This window comes from Thermobia domestica, chromosome 2 (assembly GCF_964235325.1).
Source record: "Thermobia domestica chromosome 2, izTheDome1.hap1.1, whole genome shotgun sequence".
Classification (NCBI taxonomy): Eukaryota; Metazoa; Arthropoda; class Insecta; order Zygentoma; family Lepismatidae; genus Thermobia; species Thermobia domestica.
Window position 1 is genome coordinate 369,950,229 of NC_137455.1, and position 23,914 is coordinate 369,974,142.

The 23,914-nt window shown below is 37.5% G+C and overlaps 1 protein-coding gene across 4 annotated transcripts in view; it reads left to right on the forward strand.

Moving 5' to 3' along the window:
- LOC145678833 (ankyrin repeat and SOCS box protein 1-like) overlaps positions 1 to 23,914 on the forward strand; it is a 125,694-nt gene that overhangs the window by 38,992 nt on the left and 62,788 nt on the right. For 2 of the 4 annotated variants that reach the window (XM_081749386.1, XM_081749387.1), the window contains exons 5-6: positions 8,673 to 8,812; positions 9,813 to 10,649. In XM_081749386.1, the coding sequence (XP_081605512.1) occupies positions 8,673 to 8,812; positions 9,813 to 9,988 (316 nt within the window). In that variant the 3' untranslated portion in view covers positions 9,989 to 10,649. Of the gene's footprint in view, positions 1 to 8,672; positions 8,813 to 9,812; positions 10,650 to 23,914 lie in introns of those variants that run through there. The other 2 variants (XM_081749385.1, XM_081749388.1) reach the window with 2 other exon arrangements.

Consider the following 23,914-nt stretch of genomic DNA (forward strand, 5'->3'; position numbering starts at 1 on the left):
TTATTTTCAAGTTACCTATAATTGTGTTAAGAGTTAACTATAATCATGGAAGAGTGTGAAAAACGAAATGCTTCGATGTAATGTTATTTTATTGTAGTTATGGACCACAGATTTGTAAGAAGTTTGGACTCTTTTGCATAAACTGAAACAAACTGCTAGAGAAAGTTAAATCTTTGTTTCGCCTTGAACTACAAATAAGTTTTTCCATCAAGATGATTCGTAGACCGTTATGAGGAAGAAGAAAACTTATAACTTGGAAGAAATTGAAATATCTCTTATTTATGTAATAGCTTTAGGGTAAGTTCTCATCTTATTTGCTACGTGGTTTACTTTTGTCGCATCTAGGAAAAAATTGTCTGTGAGCCTTCACTATCTGCAAAAGAAACTGTTTCTGCTCGTCATTTATCGTAAGAACGTTGTTGTAATCTTCTATTAGGTTCACTCCCCTTTCTGCTGTATTATTTGTTACGTGGATGAATTTAACTATTGTCTTTCCTTGAAGATAGTCATTGTTATTTGACCACGAAATAGGATCACACTCAAGAAACCCTTTGGGTATTTTAAATCTCTCGAGGAAAATGTGTGTGTTTGTTGTAACAAGATCACTGATTTATCTTTTTACAAGAATTTTTATGGTATCACCTCTTGCGTCAAGCCTCTTTGTTGCTTCACGGTTTCCCCTTACAGTTTTAATGCTTTCAACCAAGTTTTGTTTTTCTATTATATTAACTTCATTATCAAGAAAAAACCCAATGCTACATGTTCCTCCGTCAAGTACCAGAGATGGCGAGAAAATTTAGAAAGAACCACTTCAGATAATTCAGCATATATTTGTCTATAACTGTACAAACCTTTCAAAAATGCAGATCTTGTAATGGTGAATGGGATGGTTGATCACATTTAAATCAAGCTTGAGCATATAGCCGTATCAGAAAAATACATACTCTCCGAAGACCCGTTTCTATTTGCTTCATTAAACGAAATTGTTGGCGAAAGAGAAATATTTTTAAACAGTAGATTGCTTTTCCATCCACTTGTATGGTGAATTGCTCCGGGCAAACGAAAGAAAACTCCTCGAGGAGGTATGCCACCCAAGAATATGATGGTCAATTCTAAAAATTCCGTGTAATCTTCTCTGCGATGTCCTGTTTCTACAAGTTTGATAGCAAAATTCAACACTTCATTTCTTACATCGGAAATATTGTACCTTAAATCCCATCATCATCAATTCCTGGAATAAATTTAGTATAATCTATTTTAGACCTCTCGTTCTGAAAACACTTAAATAGGGGAACGTCCGGTCTAGATGCAAACAAAACGCAACACCTGTCAAGTACAGCTTTTAAAACCAATTCATAATTGTAGTGTCTACAAGGAAGGTATAGAACATTATTTTGGAGCTTCTGCTCTAGCAGAATGCAAGTACCGTTGACTTGACCCATATTACACGGAGTAGTATCACAACAAACTACCTGCACGAACTTTACCAGGTTCCATTCTTCAGCTAATGAACTGTAGTAGAAGCAATATTCTCTTTATGATGACAAAATGAGCCTCTCATAACCATCTTCTGTAATAATTATTGATACAGGATTGTCCTGTCGACAGTCTCTCTGCAATAGTTTTCCGTCCTATTGCACAACTAACGCACTTGATGCACTCTGAAATTGATTTTTGTGGTCCTGTGCAACTTCGCTACGGATTTTCTCTCGGCATCGGTGAATGGAAGACCTATTTATTACTAGTTCCTCTACATTATGGCCTAATGCTTCTGCCATCGCTGTCAGAATATGTATTGTTGCTCTATCAGTGACCTTTTATCGATCAAGACCAGCAACCTGTATTGAAGTAATAAAATAGTAGTTCCTGTTTTACATTTCTTGGAGGGTCCGGGCACACACACACATCCATATTTACAGGGAGTCCATAAAGTCCTGCAGGAAAGTAAAACTCTATAACTTGGAAACCATTACGTTTAAGTGTATACATTTTTGGGGTTGGAAGAAGGGAAGTTTAAAGTTTTTTTTTCTAGCCACAATGCTCGATGACGTTTCCGCTGGTAATCACGTGACTTAAGATGGCGTCTATTAAAGAAAAAGCACAATGTGTTTTGTGGTTCGTGGAATTAAAATCTTGCGTTTCAGTACAAAGAGAGTTCCAAACAACGTATGGGAAAACACCCCCAGCAGAAACAAGTATCAAGAGTTGGTACGAGAAGTTCAAAGAAACTGGAAGTGTGTCAGATTTACCACGCAGTGGAAGGCCAGGAACGAGTGACGATGTGATTCACACGTTGCAGGGCAGCGTAGCCAGGAGTCCAATGAAGTCGCTTAAACGTAGGTCATTGGAACTGGGAATACCGAAGTCAACGTTACACAAGATCGTACGCAAGAATTTGAAGGTCCGGCCCTATAAGTTAAAATTTGAGCACGAGCTGATAGAGGAAGACTGTGGCATGAGAATGGAATTCTGTGAGTCAATGCTTACCCCCTTACAAAAAGATGGTGACCTTCTGTCTCGATTTCTGTTTTCAGATGAAGTCACATTTCATGTGTCGGGAAAAGTGAACAGGCACAACTGCCGAATTTGGGGGGTGGAAAATCCACATGAATTCGAGAAGCACAAGCGGAGTAGTCCAAAGTCAATGTGTGGTGTGCTGTTTCAATGGACCACATTATCGGCCCTTTTCTCTTCGAGGAAGAGACGGTAAATGATAACAATTATCTGAACATGCTACAGACATTCATTTTGCCAGAACTTACTAGGTTATGCATCCTTAATGAGGTCCACATTCAACAGGATGGGGCACCGCCGCACTATGCCCTTCCAATTTGGCAGTTTCTTAACGAAGAATTTAAGGAGAGATGGATTGACCGAAGAGAACCCACACCTTGGCCTGCAAGATCACCAGATTTGTTGCCTTGTGATTACTGGCTGCGGGGACACGTGAAGACCAAGGTGTATTCGCAGAAGCCAACTAATCTGCACGATCTCAAGAACAAAATAAGTGATGTGATTTTGAACATTCCAGACGAGCACCGCCAACACGCAATTCTTTGTTTCCCAAAAAGACTGCAAGAGTGTTTGGACGTGAATGGTGCACAATTGGAGATTTGGCGATGAACCTTAACTAGCTGAAACAAAACTTGGAACCTTTCTGTAAGTACACCAAAAAGTATTTGTTAATACATTACGTAGTTCCCAAGTTATAGAGTTTTACTTTCCTGCAGAACTTTGTGGACTCCCTGTATATTTTCTCTAATATTCTCAGCTGGGTTTTCCTCTTCATTACTTGAACTGCTTACCTGCATGTCTGTTGGTGTATAAAGTTCAAACAAATCATTTTCAGAAGTTCATTTTCTTTTGCGTTCCTCTTTCTGTTGAAGCCATGCATATCCCTTTTGTTCTTTTCGCGCCAAATTCATTTCTTTACGTTTAGTCATATAAGAATTATTACGTGTGAAAAGGAGAAATCTTTGCACAGGTAATAATTCTTACACGGCTAAAGCTATCTCTAAAATAGTGCCAGATTCGTGCTTCTGGTGAAACACTACCTCAAAACGATATGTCACATGACCCTCTTCCTATTTGAAAATTTGACCTAAATCCAAGATGGGCGCTATGACAATACTATACAGAATTAGGTGTGTTTCTTCCTCTAGTTCCGTTATCCAGGGTATCTTTGCATTCCCTTAAGCCATTTCTAAATTACAAGAGTTTATTCCAAGATTTTTCCCATATACTATGTATTGTAATCGGATTCAAAACTTTAGGTCGCTTGAGGCACCGTTTAATATTATTCAATGGAGCTAATTTTTCTCCTGGCTTAATTTGGTCCCATATGGAACCATTTTAGGGAGTTCGTCCAAAGAAATTCAGAAATAAAAAATTAAGGACTACCCTCATATATATTCTTCTAACTGGGGATAACAGAGCCAGTTCCTTTTTAACACAACGTATAAGCATGGCCGTACAAAGAGACAATGTTGCCTCAATTCGGGGAATTAGACGAAATCTTACTCCTATGAAAAATGCCGCATTGAACAAACTCATACATGGAATAGATAATGAAACCATCTATCGAAATACACCATGTTTTGTGGAATGAACGCCAAACAATGTGAAAACGGGAGTGTGCGAGGACTGAAATTGTCAGTCACATTCATTGGGAATTCCACATAATCTTTATTATGCTAGTAATCACGATCGAACTGGCAATAGAATCAAGGACATATAATTCTAATAATTCAAATATTTGAAACTTTCTATGGTTAGAATAAGGTTCTTATCACTTGTATATATTCTGGTATAACTATAAATCAGAATAAATGTATACAATTCATATATATATGTGAATATGTGTATGTATGTATATGTGAATATGTATATATATATATGTGTGTGTTCATTCAATAAATAACCGGAAAAATTGTATAAAAAATACAAGACTTGTGCTTCTTTGTAATTTTTTGGTGGTGTCCTTGAACTGTTTTCAGATGGGCCTGGCACAATTGTGTCGCGAACAGGATACTGGGAATCAGTGAAACAGGATGGCGACACCGTTTAAGGTTTGAAACCAACGTGAAGCAGTGGAGTGTGAAGGGGTTGAAACCATGTATTACGGTCAGTGATATTGCAACAAAGACGATCATTAGTGTTGGATCAGCCCACCATATTGTTCATGACGTACTGATGTTCAATACACCTGTTTTCCCGTATCAACCTATCAGCTCTCGCAATGTTGTTCTCCATGACTGCACAGACAGAGCGTTTTGGGCGTGGCGAATCTTCAACACTTGTTACACTCTGTTTGAACTTATCTGTCCTCCTACACACTTGTACTCGACTCAAATAATTTTCACCATATTGCACTGCCATCCCACGGTGAATTTTGATTGGTTTCAATCCTTCAGGTAATAGTAATGTAATGATACTCCGCTGCTCTACATTGATACAAACTTATTAATGTGTCGCCATCTTGTTTTACTGATTCCCAGCATCCCGTTCCCGAGGCAGGCGTGCCAGGCAAATCTGATAATAGTCCTAGGACACCACCAAAAAATAACGAAGAAACACAAACTTTGTTGAAGTTTTTTTTTATTATTTTTTTTACACAACTTTTCCGGTTATTTATTGAATAGACCTTGCACACACACACACACACACACACACACATATATATATATATATATATATATATATATATAGATATATATATATATATATATATATATATATATATATATATATATACACATACACACACACACACACACACACATATATATATATAGGTTAGCACAAAGAGACGTCAAGAAAATGCTAGACGTTGTATTTCCAATGAATTCCTATGTTAATTTTACAGGCCTATAATTCCCGAAACCATTGATGATTGACGCTGGGAATCCAAATGCATCTAAATTAGGACTGGTTCTTTCAGGATATGTGTCGCATTCCGTCATTCCGGATTCAAAGAAGCGAAATGTTACTTGTCAGACTTGTATTAAATTGTATTGTGTGAATAAGTGGCAGTATGAATTTGGGCAGTATATATTTTCATAATGTAACATACTGTTCATAGAAGAGTTGTGATGGCAAAAAATGTGCTTCAGTGGTAGAGCGCTCACCTGTGATGCGAGCTGTTTCTGGTTCAATCCCAAACCATGAGAGTGTGGTGAACAACATCGTGTCCCTGGGTTTCTTCGATGTTCTCCCGTTTTTCCTTCCACATTCTCATTCCGTGAGTCCCGTTCATGATCATTTGCTTTCATTAATTATCTATCCCCTTGAGTCTACAAGGCATAGACATGAAACTATAACAAACTGACCCACGTAGCGTAGTTGCTAACGCCCTCGTCTTTGGTGTGAGTGGCCCTGGGTTCAATTCCCGGTGGGGACACTCGGTCGAAAAAGTGTAAGAGATTTTACAGGCCAGCAATCCTGAGTAAACTTTTCCTGGTTTTCCTCATTCGCACCAGGCAAATGCCGGAATGGTACCTAACATATAGGTCCCAGGCCGTGTCCTTCCTTCTTCAATTCTTTCTTTCTTCCCTTTGCTCGGATAGTGTGATCGCCAAGGAACGTTATCCCTGATACGTGACGGGCCAACATGGCAATAGATGCGGAAAACCCAGAAATCTAATTGTTAATCCTAAACCTGTAGAAAACAAGTAGCAGTGTTACGTGTACACCACGTAAAGGAGTTTGTACTGTCAAGTGTAGTGATATTTCTCAATTAATATTGAAGGCAAAAATAGTAGTGGATTTCTGCCCCTACTGATTTTAGTGAAAGGGGTATATATTCTGTAGGGAATTTAATTAATTGCAGAAAACCAATTCTTCCTATCTTTTACCACTTTTGTTATATAGCGATGAACGTTAAAACCGGAAGTAGTTAATTTCTGTCACTTCTCATTTGAAGAGAGAACATGATATCTATTCTTTGAACACTAAATCGATCCCCACGAAAAAATAATCTTCTCGCTATCTGTTATGTTTGTGCTCTATATAGATCAATATTGAAACCGGAAGTTGTAGTGCACTTAACCACTTCCGGTTTTAGTAGAGAGTTAAAGATGAAGATGAAATGTATTCTTGGAATTCTTAATTGATTGTAAGAAGCCGCTTCTCGCTACTTATTACTATTTGTACTTTAAACCGGAAATAGTTGTTTCATACCACTTCCGGTGGATAAATCCTAACTTCTGACCCTCTGCATCCAAGCCAAAATTGGTAGTGATCCATCACGTATTCGTGAGCTGCCGTTCGGACGGACAGACAGACAGGAGTTTTTGTACACCAAACTCCTTAATAATAGAAAAAATTGTGAAGCTTTAAGCAAGCAAGCAATCAAAAAATTCGCATTGGAAACATAGAAACCTTATTCGCGTAGCCAGATGAAGCCAATTTACACATGGATTGGCAATAATATAAAATTAACCAAAAAAGTCCTGTCGCTTTTTCACCCACCACCTTAGTACATTGATATGTCGCCTAAGACGTACCTGGAAGATCAAAAATAGTCCCCATTTGCATCGACGACATTCTGCCAATATTCTAGAAGGCCGTGGATTCCATCGCGGGAGAACATGGTGAGCCGTGAAGCGAAGAAGGTATCAAGTGCATTTTGGACCTCTACTAGGGATTTGAACTAACGTCCTCTAAGGTGATTGTCCAAGGAATGCAACAGATGATAATCCGATGGTGAAATACCCGGGGAGTATGGGGAATGCAATAGTGTTTTCTATCAAGGCATAGTATGGTTACCTGGGTTATCCAATCAGCTGGGGCTTAGCGTTGACTGTAACAGGAGGACCCCTTTGCGATTCAGAAGTGCTGGCTCCAGAGTTTTGAGTTTCTTTTTGAACAGGACTGAACTCCTGACAATACACAATTGCATTCATGCTCTAACCAGCTGGTAGCAGTTCCCGATGAACGATGCCGCGAGCTGTCCACCAAATACACAGGAGGACTTCTGGTGCAGTGCTGGTTTCAGCTGTTTTGGAACCGGCTCATGAGATGCTAACCAATGATTATGGCGCGTGGAGCTTCGTACAGGATCCACTTCTCATCACGTGTCAATACCCTGTCGAGAAGTTGCTCCTTCCTCAGACGAGACAGCAAAGAGACAAAGGTGTCGGGTCGCGTTGCCTTCTGGCCCGGAGTCAAATCATGTGGGACCCATAGACCCAACTTATAGTGCTTCCCAAGTTGATGGAGGTGCTGCCGAATGGTTTCTCCACCTACATTAAATTGTAGTCCCAGTTCCTCACTTGTTTGGCCACTGTTCGCCTCAATTACTGCCTGAAGATTTTCATTTTATACATGTGTTGGTATTTCAGCACATTGTGCGTCTTCGAGTGTTTTGTCACTGTTCTTAAACTTGTTAAACCACCGCTGCACTGTTCGCGTAGTCACGACACCCTCATCAAAGGCCTGACATATCTTCTGTCCCGCTGCAGCGGCGTTTGATCCGAGTTTGAACTCGTACAGCATACACGCCCCTATGACAGTCTGTGGATTTCCCATGTTCACTTGGTCCTTACGCAAGTTCACGGTGTAACTGAACTGCCACAACCAAGTAGATGTTGGATGTACCCACACCAACAACTGACCTTCGCTTTATCTCCATTCGCATTCAACTCACGATGTGAGGGCCAATTGAACAAAGACCTCCACCAAAAGCGACAGAACTTTCTTGGTTACCTATATAATAATAACAGTGAGAAAAAAAGTGGAATGAAATCTTGTCAGGGACTATATGTTAAAGATCATCCCGGTATTCACATGAACTCTGAAAAAAATCCTCACTGAGGGTGGCCTCTCACCAGATTCTAATCCAGGTCCTTCCAATTGCGAAGCAAGAACGCTTACCAGTAACCTACGCTGTATAGGCATTATGCTGAAAGTGCATATTAGATGTGTTAAAGATGAAATTCCAGTTTCTGACTTTTCAAAGAATTGTTCTCTCTCTCTTTTTTTTTTATTTCTTTCTTTCTTTTTTCATGTAAGTTACAGCATTAGCAAATAGAAATAAAGTAAATAGTCATATTTAAAGGCAATAATAAAAGAAAATATTGCAAAGTGTTTCGTTTATGGCTCTATAAAACAATCTGATTTCTTTTAATAAAATAGAATAGAGGCTAATCCAATTGTATTTGTCCTTTTTTCAGATGCCCAGTGATATTTTTACACGTATTCTATGAATTTGGTGGGAATTTGTGGCAGAGAGACAGCAGAGGTCTTTTAGCAGTAGAAATTGCGGATGACAATACAAGCAATGAACTTGTAGAAACTCTGTATCAACTTATGGGTAAGAATTTGCCTCGTTATCTTTTGTGTCAAAGGCAAACAAAATATTTGGATTAAAAGACTATTCCAATATTTGTTAAAAGTTCCTGGTATGATCCGGATCCAACTTTTTTTAAAATCAGGATGCGTTTCCGTAGTAAATGTCAAGTAAACCTTTTGTAACACAGAGTAATTGAACTAAGATCTCAAAATTACATTATGAGATACAGAGGGTCGTTCCATTCTTATGATATTGAATTGCACCCGGCTGCCCTAGGCTGGTAAATCCTTTTCCACCGCCGATCATGTTCAATAAGATGGTGTTTGTGATGAACTGTTGGACAACATCGAAGCTTTCATTGAAGGAGCCTTCTCTTTAGCACATCCTGATCCAGTTTAGCTCACTAGTTTTTGCATACTTTCCAGTCTCTCAAGTGTTGTAGCTCCAAGTTTTGTGATATGTCATATTAATAGGTTAAATGTACAAAAGCCCATGCAAACGTCTGTACCAGTGCTACCTAGCGGGTGATAAATGTTATGTTATCATTTTAGATCAAGCATTGGTATATGTGACCAGGTCAAAGCAAATGTGTGACCAGCAGCAGTATTTATTACGGTTGTATCGATGAAAAGGAGCACGCAAGGAAAATTTCCCAAAGGATTTACGATAATGGCACGTTCTTTTATCAAGGGCCCTCTACACAGAGCGGTACCTAATGTGAATGTAAATGTTGATCACAATATAAAGCAGGTCTTAGATTGCATATTCCATCATGCCCCTACTTTGTATAAGAATATGACCTTCCAAAATCCACATTCCCCAGTAATCAGACCTCGAAAACAATAGTGACCAACGTAGCTAGTATGGAACAGGAGATAGGATCCCCATTTAGAGTAATATTTATCATACATATTTGGGAGACATGTTAAATTTTAAGAGAAATAGCACTTTCGCATAAAAGTTGAATTTATTTTTCGTTCTGTCAGATTCTTGTAAATATTCTGTGCTGTTTTCCTTGCAGTTACGCCACTGAGACTACAGTCGATCTGTCGATTGAGGATACGGAAATTCTTTGGACGACACCGACTCCCTCTTTTGTCTCGACTTGCACTTCCTCATATAATCTCCGACTTTCTACAGTACAAAGATATGGCAGTTGTAAGATACTTTACGCAAACTACGTGTCCTAAGTCATAAAGAAATGTATTGAGATATATATCAGGAGAAACACAAATTTTACACACCACAACCTATTGTAATGAACAAATGAGGACCAAAGCGTATTATTTCTAAGTTAATGTTGATGTATTACTAGTTTCTGTCCGTGCATTATATTATTAGCCAGACAAGAACATTAACGCATTATAAACTTACTTTAGATATTTCCATTTGTCGAATTTTGGCCATGCTGTAACTTATTTCCAAGAGGACCGCGGTGGCTCAGTGATAGAGCGTTCACCTCTGGTGCATGGGTTCCTTGGTTTGATCCCAGCTCGCGCCAAGTGAACTTTGTAATGGACATATGAACCATGTGCGTGAGTTTTCTCGGATTTTTTTTCATTTCCTCCCACTTTCTTCATTCTACCATTTCATTTATTTCTCATTATCACTGTCTCCTTTAGCCTAGCTGGCATAAACGTGGGAAATAAAACTTAAAGATTTCATTTCACTTTTTCGATTTTTTCGTAGTTTAAAACACCAGCTACTGTAGTAAGACTATTCATGGCTTTGGATTAATTGTTTTAACAAAAGAGACACTGACCAAAGCTTAAAACTTTACTTTATTTTAAATTATAATTTGTAACTATTTCGGATATCTAGCATATCCTTCTTCAGACACGATCGAAATTAATGAAAATACAGACATATATATAAATGTTGTTATAACAGAGTTTAAATTCTTTAACCGTCATATATATATTCATTGTTATAAAAAAATTTTAAATTCTTTTAACAGTCATAAAGAATTTAAACTCTGTTATAACAACATTTATATATATGTCTGTATTTTCATTAATTTCGATCGTGTCTGAAGAAGGATATGCTAGATATCCGAAACAGTTACAAATTATAATTTAAAATAAAGTAAAGTTTTAAGCTTTGGTCAGTGTCTCTTTTGTTAAAACCAGCTACTGCTTGACGAAAATTCGACAACAGAATGTATTCGTCTACTAGTAGAAACACAGGTCTGTCAATTGATAATTACCAGAAGGAAAGAAAAATGTTACTAACCAAGTATATCTTTTACTTTTACAGTATATGAATTACTGTTTCAGCAGTTTCTGTTACCTTTTTCAAATCCAAATACTCACAGAAATTGAAAGTGTATAGTTTTGTACGTAATTTTAATGTTGGTTGTTGCTTAAATGATATTCCTATTTATATTGTAATTTTTGTGTGTATTTGGGTTTTAAAGAAAAGGTAACCCCAAGGGAGAAGAGACGCATAGGTGAGTAGAACGTTTCTTTCCTTTTCATTGTTACAAATTTCGATAATTGATAATTTGTTTCTTATGAAAATTCTGTAAGAGAAGAAGTAGTTGTAAGCCCCTAGTGAAATTAAATTCTTAAGAAGAGGAATGGATTATCCATCTGGAGGGCTAGTTATACAGGGTGGCCCAAAAGTAAGTATACAGTACCGTACTGATCAGATCATTCCTTTTTATACCATTTCTTATTGTTATCCATCAGGTAGACTTAGTTTCTTTGTTCTTATTGTGTTTTTACTTACATCTTAAGCTCGGAAGAGCCGAAGCAAATAAACCTATAAACTAGAATGTTATACTTGATGAATGCAGGGGTGTATACCTACTTTTGGACCACCCTGTATAAACTTTTGATTTTAATTTGACTTGCGTTTGACAATCTTTCTCTTTACTTACAGTCAACTTTCGAGCTTTTGTACTTTGACAGGAAAGAGAAGTGTGATCTCTAGAAAGAATTCTTACATATGTAGTGGGGGAGAACTAGGTTTTAGTAGAATGGAAATGGAATATATTGTCGGGGTGATTAAATGATTGCAGAAAACCCCTTCTCGCTATCCATAACAGTTTTTACTCTATATCAATCAACGTTAAAACTAGGGATGGCCAGAACCGGTTCCTGTTGGAACCGGTTTTCGGGTTTGAATGGATCCGGTTCTAGAAGATCCGGTTCCGGAACCGGTTTTTCGGATCTAGGTCTGGAACCGGTTCTTCAGATCCAGGTCTGGAACCGGTTCTTCGGATCCAGGTCTGGAACCGGTTCTTCAGATCCAGGTCTAAAACCGGTTCTTCGGATCCAGGTCTGGAACCGGTTCTCCAGATCCGGTTCTGGAACCGGGTTTTCGGATCCAGGTCTGGAACCGAAACTTTCTGACGATCCCTACGATAAACCCGAGCTGCTGGAAGACTGTGAACAGTGTGCTAGATGAAATGGTGGAAGCGACAGGCAGGCGCCTTGGCGGCGGCCGCTTGTCTCATTTGGCTAAATAAACTGGGTAACTGGCAAACTCAATGATTAAACAGGCAAACTGGCCAACTCATTTGGCTAAACACCCACTGGTGGACCAAAATAAAAAAAAAAACACTGGTGGCCCAAATTTTTTTCTGGGGGTACAAAAGAGTCTGGGCGGGGAGGGCACAAGCGCATGGTCCTCTTTGCAGTGTTTTGAAGGTGAAATTTGTGCCTCCTTTACGGGTCTTTGGGCATTCGGATTCAGGTCTGGATCCGGTTCCTAAAATCCGGTTCTGGAACCGGGTTTTCAGATCCATATCTGGACCCGGTTCCTAAGATCCGGTTCTGGAACCGGGTTTTCGGATCCAAGTCTGGAACCGGTTCCTAATATCCGGTTCTGGAACTGGTTTGGATCCAGGTCCGGTACCGGTTCTAGAACCGGTTCTGAAAACCGGATCTCCGAGAACCGGTTCCTCGCGAAACCGGTCCGTCGGAACCGGAACTTTGTGGCCATCCCTAGTTAAAACCAGAAGTGATCTATTTCTGTGAGATCCAGTTTGAATATAGACTTAAAAGAAAAGATAATACTTATTCATAGAACGCTAAATCAATTCCAAGAAACTCGTTTCTCGCTGTCCCTTATCGTTTTTGCTCTATATACATCAATATTGAAACCGAAAGTTGTAGTGCATTTCTGTCACTAAAAGTTGTAGCGTTCTTTCCGCTATCGGAATGAGTGTAAATGGTAAGAGACCTACATCTCAAGGAACTGTAAGCCCAAGGTAACGTTGACCTGTCAACACCACCCTGATCCAACTGCAGAAGGACCTACAGGGACAGGTGCAGTCATATTCTCGCCCACAAAAATTGCTTGATTGATAATTCAACATATAAACAAATAGACATCAGACCAATAGGGAAAAACATATATCATAAATCAATAAATAACAACAACAATTTCAAATGGTAAATGTTTATTACAATAAAATACAACAAAATATTGAGAAGCAAAATCTCGATGGCAATAATAATTTTTCTTGCTTTATTTTATTTATAGCAATATCGAAATGACGATGTAACTATAATCATTAATCGTCGTAATTCAGGAAATTTATCTTTAAATTTAAATTGTCATATTTCATTAATTGTAATTGTTTTTTTTAATTCAAGTCTTAACAATTTAATTCCAAAATTCACCAATTTGTAAGTTCTTAGTTTAATAAAACCAGAGTTAGAGAGAGAAATAACTATGTTCCTATGGTTAACCACAGCAACCATTTAATCATGGCAATTATAAACAAGTTTTAATTTGAATGAAGACAATTTTTTTGGGGGGGGAGGGTCTAGAATTTCAGGAATCCCGATTGATTATAATATCAAAAAAAAATGGAATGCGTAATCCGAAGTATTAACTCGAATTTTGGTGGCCGTGCCCCATCTACCATATTCGCCTACGAGGACTTGTCAAATGAAAAGAATTTAATATAATCTCAAACAGCAATAGTAACATCTGAAATCGGATTCTACCTTTCTTCTGGACAACAACTAGTTGCTGTAATAAATAGAACAAGAAAAAAACTTCACCACATTCAATATATACTTAGGGTTTCAACCCATTCACCAAAAATATTGTTGAATTATCGATCAGTCTTAAATAATTAAATTGCCACGGATAAGCAATCAGCCTAATAACGAGCCAGTTTGAAAACAAATGCACAGCCAACAAACGCATAACATAAACGAAGTTAATTACAAGTTTTAGGGTTTAGTTTTTTTCTCTTTCTTAAGCTTATGTCAATTATTAAAGAAGGAAAAGAATATAAAACCATAATTTCCTCTTCAGTCCCAATCATTGTAACGGGATCGTTACAAAGTTTTACTAAAAATTTAAGGATGGACATGAAATACGTTCTTGGGACGCTTAATTGATTACAGGAATCTGCTTGTCGCTATCTATTACCGCTTTTGCTGTACAGTGATCAACGTTATTTTCTTTCACTTTCAATGGATGCACACCTCCATCAGCAAACTCGATTCCGAACTTTTAAGTGTGTACATACTGGCCAAAATTGATGGTCATCCATCAAGTGGTTCTTCGAGATTTTCTCTCTCCGGGACAAGTAGACAGACTACATATACAGGGTGTTACAAAAATTGGTTACAATATTTTGAGAATAGATTCCTCAGATCAAAATAAGAAAAAAAGTTCATATATACCTGTGGTCGAAAGTAGGGATGGCCACAAAGTTCCGGTTCCGACGGAACCGGTTCCGCGAGGAACCGGTTCTCGGAGATCCGGTTTTCAGAACCGGTTCCAGATCTGGATCTGAAAACCCGGTTCCAGAACCGGATCTTAGGAACCGGTTCCAGATTTGGATCTGAAAACCCGGTTCCAGAACCGGATCTTAGGAACCGGTTCTAGACCTGGATCCGAAAGCCCCCAAAGACCCGTAAATGAGGCATAAAGATCACCTTCAAAAATAATGCAAAGAGGACCATGCGCTTGTGCCTTCCTCGCCCAGACACGCTTGTGCTCCCAGAAAAAAAATTTGGTCCACCAGTGGGTGTTTAGCCAAATGAGTTGGCCAGTTTGCCTGTTTAACCAATGAGTTTGCCAGTTACCCAGTTTATTTAGCCAAATGAGACAAGCTGCCGCCGCCTGGGCGCCTGCCTGTCGCTTCCACCATTTCATCTAGCATACTGTTCACAGCTTGCCAGCAGCTCGGGTTTAGCGTAGGGATGGTCACAAAGTTTTGGTTCCAGCGGAACCGGTTCTGTTTCAGAACCGGTTCCAGACCTGGATCCGAAGAACCGGTTCCAGACCTGGATCCGAAGAACCGGTTCCAGACCTGGATCCGAAGAACCGGTTCCAGACCTGGATCCGAAGAACCGGTTCTAGACCTGGATCCGAAAAACCGGTTCTAGACCTGGATCCGAAAAACCGGTTCCAGACCTGGATCCGAAAAACCGGTTCCAGACCTGGATCCGAAAAACCGGATCTTCTAGAACCGGATCCGTTCAGACCCGAAAACCGGTTTCACTAGGAACCGGTTCTGGCCATCCCTAGCCGAAAGTGCATAGTTTCATAGTTATAGGGTGCCGAAAATATGAAAAAATGAACTTTAAAGTTCCATAGTTCCACTACCATAAGACCGATCGTAGTCGGGTCAAGACATCACTGAGGAACTAGTATGTGAACTATCCAAATATTCATCTTTCAGAACCTCCGATACCTGCACAATCATTTTTAGAGAGGCTGTTTGGGAGTACTTGATCACTCTCCACCTACCTCTCTAAAAATTGGTGTGCAAGTACTGGAGCATTCGTAAACGTGGATATTTGGATAATTCACATTCCAGTTCAGTCCCACATAGCACAAGTACGTCCACGGGATGTCCGAGACTGAGCCCGCAACGGACAACAAGACATCCTGGGATTATCCGAATGTGCTCCTGAGATATCCAAAGGATTTCCGCGGGAAATCCAGATGTCCGCTAATATCCTGGGATACGGGATATTCAACGGGACCACCAAGGAATATCTATTGGTTTCCCTCAAACCTGTCCCATCTGGGACCTCCCGTGGACATCCTACATGGGAATCCTTCAGGACGTCCATGGGATGTCTTCTCATTGTCCCGATAATGCCGGGAGCCGAATGGGATGATTGGGATCAAAATGGGACATCCCAGGGACATAGTGTGCTTTGTGGGGTGGAGCTATGAACTTTTGAAGTTCGCTGTTGTCACGTTTTCGGCATCCTATAACTCCGAAGCTATCCACCTTTGAGCACAGGTCCATATGAATTTTCTTTTTTATTTTTCATGTAAGGAGTCTGTATCCAAAATATTGTTTTGTAACACCTTGTGTAAAGGAGCTTTTGATAAACCAAACGCTTTAATTAATATGGTAGTTGTAACGTGCTCTCGTTATAAAAGAGAGGCTCGTTCGCGAGGTACTAGCTATTTTAATATAGACTAGGACACATTTCCCGAAAAAGAAAAAAATTGTATATACGTACCTTTGTAATAATAATAATAATATTAATAAGACTCCTCGTCATGGAAAGTTGTTCCACCAATACAGGGCAAGTATAAATTTAAGCAAAAGTAAATCTTTCGAAATAATAAGAGGATAAAGTTCTCTTTTCGAATAAACTTTATAAACGTTCTCAAATATATACCAAATGATATACGAAAAGTCTCTCAATACAAACATTCAACAAGGATTGTATAATGGTCTTTTCAAACAAGAAACTGGTATAATCCACAAACAACTATTAATGCCTTTATATGCTTTAATAGCTTCATATAACTTTCTTATTTTTAATATTAAACTTTTCGCCGCAAATCTGGCTTCTTCGAGACATTATTATTAATTCAAATAATAAACTCACCTTACTTTACACTGAGGTGAACGTAATATGTGCACTCCGATAGACCGCTGAATGTAATTCCGATTATCTGAATGAATCCCACTTATTAATAGTGAATATATAAATTTACTGGCTGTAGCACTATGAAATATACTCTCTTTATCGACAATAGCATTTCAACTCACTTTAATTCCAAAACTCACTTCCATTTATATCCAAATTCCAATACTATATTCGCTTGTTAAACTACCCATCTAACTTCTGTAACGGTTAACACTTTCCATTCTTCCAGAGTTGAACTTCGTCTTCGGCTATTTCAGTCTGAATGACGTAAACGTCATTCAGGGCCAAACGGCTAGAATAGTTAGTTCGCGATTCAGCCAGATATAGCGCTCCAATTTCACATATCTGGTTGCATAACTATCTCGTCCTATTGAAGCGATAAAGGAAACAAAACAAATATATATATATATATATATATATATATATATATATATATTCGTAACGTCAATACGGTACATAGTATAGTATAATACACAGAATATTTCAGTAAGTATCCAACGTAAGTTTATCAAATAGTACGGGACCTGAATATGAGGACTCATTGTCTCTGTACTGTCAATCTACATCACTAATTAATCACTTCAGCAAATACAGTCATCAGATTACTTTTCTTTAATACTTAATCATATCTTCAAATCATCACCCAATAATTTACTATTATATTCGAATAACATCGTCATTGCATCTTGCTCTTGTTAATTAATATTATTAAAACTCCTACATCGTAACTCTCTCGTCTTTTATACAGAACAACTTATGTTTATTAATGAAAATCACGCAATATCCCGTCGTCTACGAGAACTGCTTCATTTCAGTTTATTTTACTTTATTAATTTCTGAACTGATTCAAAATCAATCATCAATAACATATTTATGTATGTAAAATTGATCAGTGTTCCTTCATGACTTCTTGGCTAAATGAAATGAAATGTTTTGCAGAATCTTTTCTTTCAAAGCTAATATCCTTTCACTAAAAGATAATTTTAAATAATTCAGTCTCGAAAGGGGCTGCATATAAGCTTTGAACTGTCAAATATAACAATCCGAAGCTTGTTATTTGGTAGCTTTGCTTCAGATAATACTAATTTGTCTTTCATTTTCACGAATTCAACATTGCTGAAGTAGAAGATGAAGGCGCTTCTTGTGAACCACTGAATGTACTTCACGAGCTCTGGCTGTAATACCACGAAATTTGTTATGTGGTGATTCATTGCCTCAGAGAGCACGAAACCAAGATTCAATTGCGCAAATTCAGTACAAATGTTATTAGGAGCAAAGTTGGGTAAAGTCATTTCGAGAGAAAGGAATAATGGGTCTGCCTAATAATTTAGTGTCAATATGGGAATCATTTTCAGATGCAAGAACGCGATATGTCACGAATTTGGAAAAGTTATGTAGGTCGAATTCTGGAAATCTGATTTCGTGGAGGATAGAGGGAGGGGCATTAATGATCTCGGTTAACTTGCATGAACATACTTTACTGATGCGATAAAGTGATTTGTGTCGGTCTCGACATTTAGAAACTTTTTAGAAGTGACTTTGGAAAAATACATGTCGTGAAAAGATCTAACAATTTGGCTATCTATTTCTATGAAGAGATGAATATTTCGTTTTAGAACACAAGAAGGGGATTGGAGAATATCATTCATGATAGATTTTTGGTTCGATTGCAGCTTGAACTTTGTAATGAACAAACACCGTGTGCGTAGGTTTCCTCAGGTTTCTTCCGTTTCCTCCAGCATTATTCATTCCACCATTTTAATCGTTTCTCATCATCATCGTCTTCTGTAGCCTACACGGCATAACCCAGGGATGCAAATAACCACTCGCCCGCGGCGAGTGGTTCATCGGTGCGGGCGAGTATTTACTATCATACCGAAGGTAAGTAAATGATTTCTATTGTGAGATGTGGGCTAGTGGCTTTTTATTTGGGCGAGTAAAATTTTGTTGCTTATTTGCATCCCTGGCATAACCGTAAGACGTAAAACTGATGAAGGATTTTCTGATGTTCCGTTGCAGGGATAGTTAATGAATTCGTCTAGTTTTTATAAAGTAGAACGAGGTTTTATAAAATAGAACAAATCTACCATTTTCTATCCAAGAAAGCAATTTAAGAGGCCTAATCCCTGCGAAATTAAAATACCGCTAATTTTACAGTAATTATGTGTTATCTTCAAATAGATAAAAGATAATCGAAATGTGGAACAAGAACGCCCTAGACAATATTATTTTGCATGAGGTACCGTTATCACGAATCACCTAGTAGCTTTCCGTTTGCAGCCATTTAAAAACGCGAAAATTAAATACCGATTTTCTAAATGGCTGGAAATCGAAAGCAGATGAGTGAGTCGTGATTTTGGTATCACATGTAAAATAATATTGTATAGCGAGCTCTTGTTCCACTTTTCGATTATCTTTTATCTATTTGAGGATTATCTTTTATCTATTTGACGATATCACATAATTACTGTAACATTATCCGTATTTTAATTTCGCCGTGATGGGGCCTCTTATCAAGGTTTCCAGTAAGAGAAAAAATACCTACCGACAGCTTTGTAAACAAGGTTTCGGAACTCAAACAAATTTGAACTCGTTTCAACAAGTTTGCTGGACCAAATTATTCGTAAATTTTCTTTCTTGACGCCACATTATCTCTTTAAAAAAGAATTTTATTCAAATGTTCTTTCAAATATAATAAAACATCAATGACATTATGAATCCAATTGATATAGGTGATGTGTATAAATGTAATCATTCGTTATGATAGGCTGTGGTGTGTGTGTATGCGATTGCAGTGAGCGACAATATTCTTAATGTGATAATACTTTTCCTGTTACATAATATTCAGTGTGAATATATATATATATTATCTGTTTGTTAATGTACATAGTTGTTCAAATTGTTTATGTTATATCTTGTTAACGCTTATGTCGTGAAAATATGTGTAACATTGTTTTATTACAATAATCTATTCATTTTGTCTAGACTGAAATTTATGGACTGTTTACTTATTATTTAAATACAGTATTAATTTTCGAAACAAAGTTATTTTCTTTTTGAAAAAAAAAAAAAAGGCAACGTAATAGCTGTGAAAAACTTTTAAAAATGTTAGATTGTTGCTGGCTTCCTCTCTGTTATACGATAGAAATCTTAAGAACATGTATTTGCTGTTGACAATTAGAGCTACTATGCTGTGTATGTAATATGAATAGTATGTAAGGATTCTTCAAATAAAACAGTTTTCTTTATCAAATGTCTGTGCGCAAACCGCGGGGCCAGATGTTTTTAGGACAGTGGTAAGCCTACAGGGTGGTCCGGAAGTGGGCGTACCCCCCTTCCTTCCCTTCTTTAGTTTCAATAGTGTAGGGTTAGTTATGGTAGAATGTCTGTACACAGTTACATTCAAGTCTTAAGAGTAATAAACATCGGTATGATAACCATCCATGTCGTAACACAGCTGAATTCTGCGCCAAGTTCTCGAAGATGTTTTGCGGAGATACTCCGGAGTCACGAGGGTGAAGGCGTGTTCCACAGCTGCTCGTAATTCCTGCGTTGTGTGATATCGAGTGTTTCTTACTTGTTGCTTTATGAAACCCCAGAGAACATTGTCTAGTGTCAGATCGGGACTTCTTGGAGGCCAGGCAAAGGGAGCTGGTGAAAATGCACAATCTCTTCCAATCCACCAGATCACACATTGTTGATTACTCCAACTTCACTGCAAACAAATGTTACCAAGCAGGAAACAACAGAAAACAAATGAACATGGAGAGCAATATTGCCAGAGAATGCCAAGCAATGTTACCAGACAATGCGAAGCAATGTTACCAAACAAATGTGGGTAAAACATAAAACCATCAGAAAACATCAATTAGGGGTACGCCCACTTCCAGACCACGCTGTACTTTAGAATAGAATAAGGGCTGCAATCTCAAAGGAAAGACGACTTTCTTAGAATAAATTAATGTGGAGTATTGTTTCGAAAGAAGTCCATTTTGATGACTACTGATGGATAATGAGGAATTTACTTAAAAAGAATATAATAATAAAATACAATAACATGTCCATTTATATAACTCTTATGAAACAAAAAGCATATATTTTCGTTCTTTTCGGCGATGGCTTTATGAGGCTCATTGGGCTTTTCATAGCAGTTTTACTACTTGATTTACGGGACTCTGAAACTTCGTGACGACTCATGGATAGAAAAAAAGATCTTCACTGTGGGCTAAGGGAGATGGATGATTATCGAAAGTGAAATGATTCTGAATGAATATAGGGGAGGAAACGGGAGAACCTCGAGAAAATCCACGGACATGATATTGTTGATTGTAAAAAGCAGTTGAGAATAGTGTCGTGCTTGAAGCAATGTGTGAGTCTGTCCTTAGGCTAAATAATTTGACAATATTCCATCACATGTGAGTTTGTAGCGGACAACGTTGTATCTCGTCTCGTCGGTATTCTTCGTTTTTTCCCACAATCTCATTTCACTAATTCTTTTACTTCCATTAATCTCTAGGCTCCATGTAGGAAAAAAAAAAACAGTTTCTCCGAATAACTCCTGAGATTGTATGCCTAAATTAAACAAGTTATCACTAATAGAAATACATAATTCTACACAGAAACTTCTTACTCTGTTAAGGAAACATTTTATAACATATTAGCATTGAAAGATGTCTTCAGCACTTAAACTATACTCCCAGAGGCGAGCCTTTGCACCTTCCCAAGAATGTGTGCAATTCCCAGCGATAATAGCTTTGCTCCCTGAGCAGCAAGGCCCGTAAGCCTATCTAGCGAGTGGTGAGGCTCAGACGGAAGGGTCTCAGAGTATTTCCAACCAACTATTTTGTTACCGAAAATCTAAAAATGTTGGGCAAGTATTGACTTTATTTTATAAGAAACCAGATAAAGAAAATATCGGTAGAAAACAGGGTAGACCCAGTCTCAGAGCATCATAGTACGCTTCGCCACTGGTCATCGATTCAAAGTTATGGAAGTAATTGCGAGACAAATTGAAATTGTATATGGAATGCTCCAGTATTTGTTGCATTCTTCTGTGCTCGCTTGGATTATCTGTACGCAACGTTGTTTCACCTTCTGTAACACTTATCAAGGACACTAAACAACTGGCACACAATTACAGGAGCACATCAATTTGTGTAGGTAGTGCCATAATATGAAAATATTTTACAGTGTTACCAAGTCGTGTGTGTTGAATTTGAAGGAACCTTATAGAAACAAAGATTGGTGAGTTAGTACAAATAAGTTTATATATTTAGATGTCATCTTTTTCACTTTCTTAATATGATTGTATGTAATATTAAAAGTTATTTATACAATTTACAGTGAAATAATTTGATAAATGCAACTCTTACATTGTATTCATTTTGTATCCACTTGTGGTAAATCGATGTATTTATAATGAAAACAAGCTTAGAGTGCTCAGTGTTATGTGAGAATAATAGTACAGTCGTTAATAGAAATGCATGTCTACACTCGCGCCTTGATTCAAAATTTCATATTTGTTTCAGGTAGCGTTACGTTTTGTCTAGTTTCTGAAGTTATTTTTGGGTTTGGCATGCATTTTTACTGGTGGTTGCATTACAGAGTTGAATCCATATTTTTTCCGTTTTTTTTTTTTTTTTTTTTTTTTTTTTTTTTTTTTTTTTAATAGGCCAAACTTGGGAGATGATTGCTTATACCAAATGGAAGAAAATTCCTTGGTAAAAGAATTCTCTAGTATTGCGGCGAATTTGTGGACAAAAATTCTGTAAGGTTTACGTGTGATTAAATGAGTGTTATTAATACTCGTTAACTACATAAAGAATAAGAACATTTGTAGAATCTGTTCATTAAAATAAAAAAAAAAGTAACCCTTCGGCTGCCCTATACCTGTATATCTGAAACAAGGGTTTTCGTTCTACATTTGTTCATTAAGATATTTTTGTTAGTTTGTGTGAATTATCCTTCAGTTTTTCACTGTCACTTGACGAACACGACTATATGTATATACCATGCAGTCACTATGTGTATATAGAATCATCAGATAAGCTTATTTCACACATGTAATTGTAGTTTCCAGTTCCGATTTCGATTCCCAGTGAAGAACTAAACCTTGTATAAAAACCTTAGAAAATTTCATCTCATATAGCCTGAATGTTGGGAAGTGGCGTTAAAATCCAGTTAGTGATTTCTTACTTTACTAATAAAATTATGCTAGTAGAAGAAGGTACCATAAAAATAGCAGTGTGTGCTGAATAATTCTATACGGGAACTGAAAATGCCTAAAATCGAAAAATTGATAAATTTTTCAAACAAAATTCATTGTGCGTAGTATTTAGAGGAAATGTTAAACATGCTGTGAGTTATTGTATCTCTATAGAGAGCTCGAGAAGATAGTCAAGTTGTTACTGTATACGATAAGTTGTGTACTTTTTCTCTTTCTTAAAGAAGATTTGTAAAATTACTTTTGATAAAATGTTTTCTCAATTACAATCACTGCCGGAAATGTACACAGTCTTTGCTATTAAACTCGAAGAATAAATCAATTCGAGGTGACTTTTGATATCTCACCAGAAATTATTCACTAGAAGTCTTCACTAGAAATTCTCTCACGAAACAACATTAAATGCAATTGTGACATTTCCACCAACACAAAAACAAAAAGTAAACTTACCATTCATAATATTTACAATTTACAGAAAGGGGTCCAAATATGTAGGGAATGACCATCTAAATTATCCTTGCAAATAACACAAGAAACGAACGCAAAGTCTGGAAAAACGGAATCTCGTAAACCATTGGAACATTAATTTCCTCTCTTGGGTGAGCACACGCAAATTTATAATTTTGTTAGTCGTAACGATACCACTAAATTATCCTGAAGATCTTGATGATATAATTGAAGATTTTTTTCTTCTTGGGTCAGCAATCTTCAATTAGTTTGACTCAGATTTTGACTCTTCCTTATCCATCCGTGAGCCAGACTTTCCATTTCCGTTGAAGATCTTCATGGTAGAAAAAGAAGTATCTTCTTCTTTTAGCAGACTCTCGATTATTTAATTCAGCTTTTCATTGCTCCTTATCCTGAGCCAGACTTTCCATTTCCTTTGAAGATTTTGATGTGTATAAAAAAAGGAATATCTTCTTTTGTCAGCAGTCTCTCAATTTTTTGACACAACTTTTCGTCCTTCCCTATTCAAAGCCAGGTTTCCTATTTCCTTGTAGTCTTTCTCTCGTACATTTTTTAAAACTC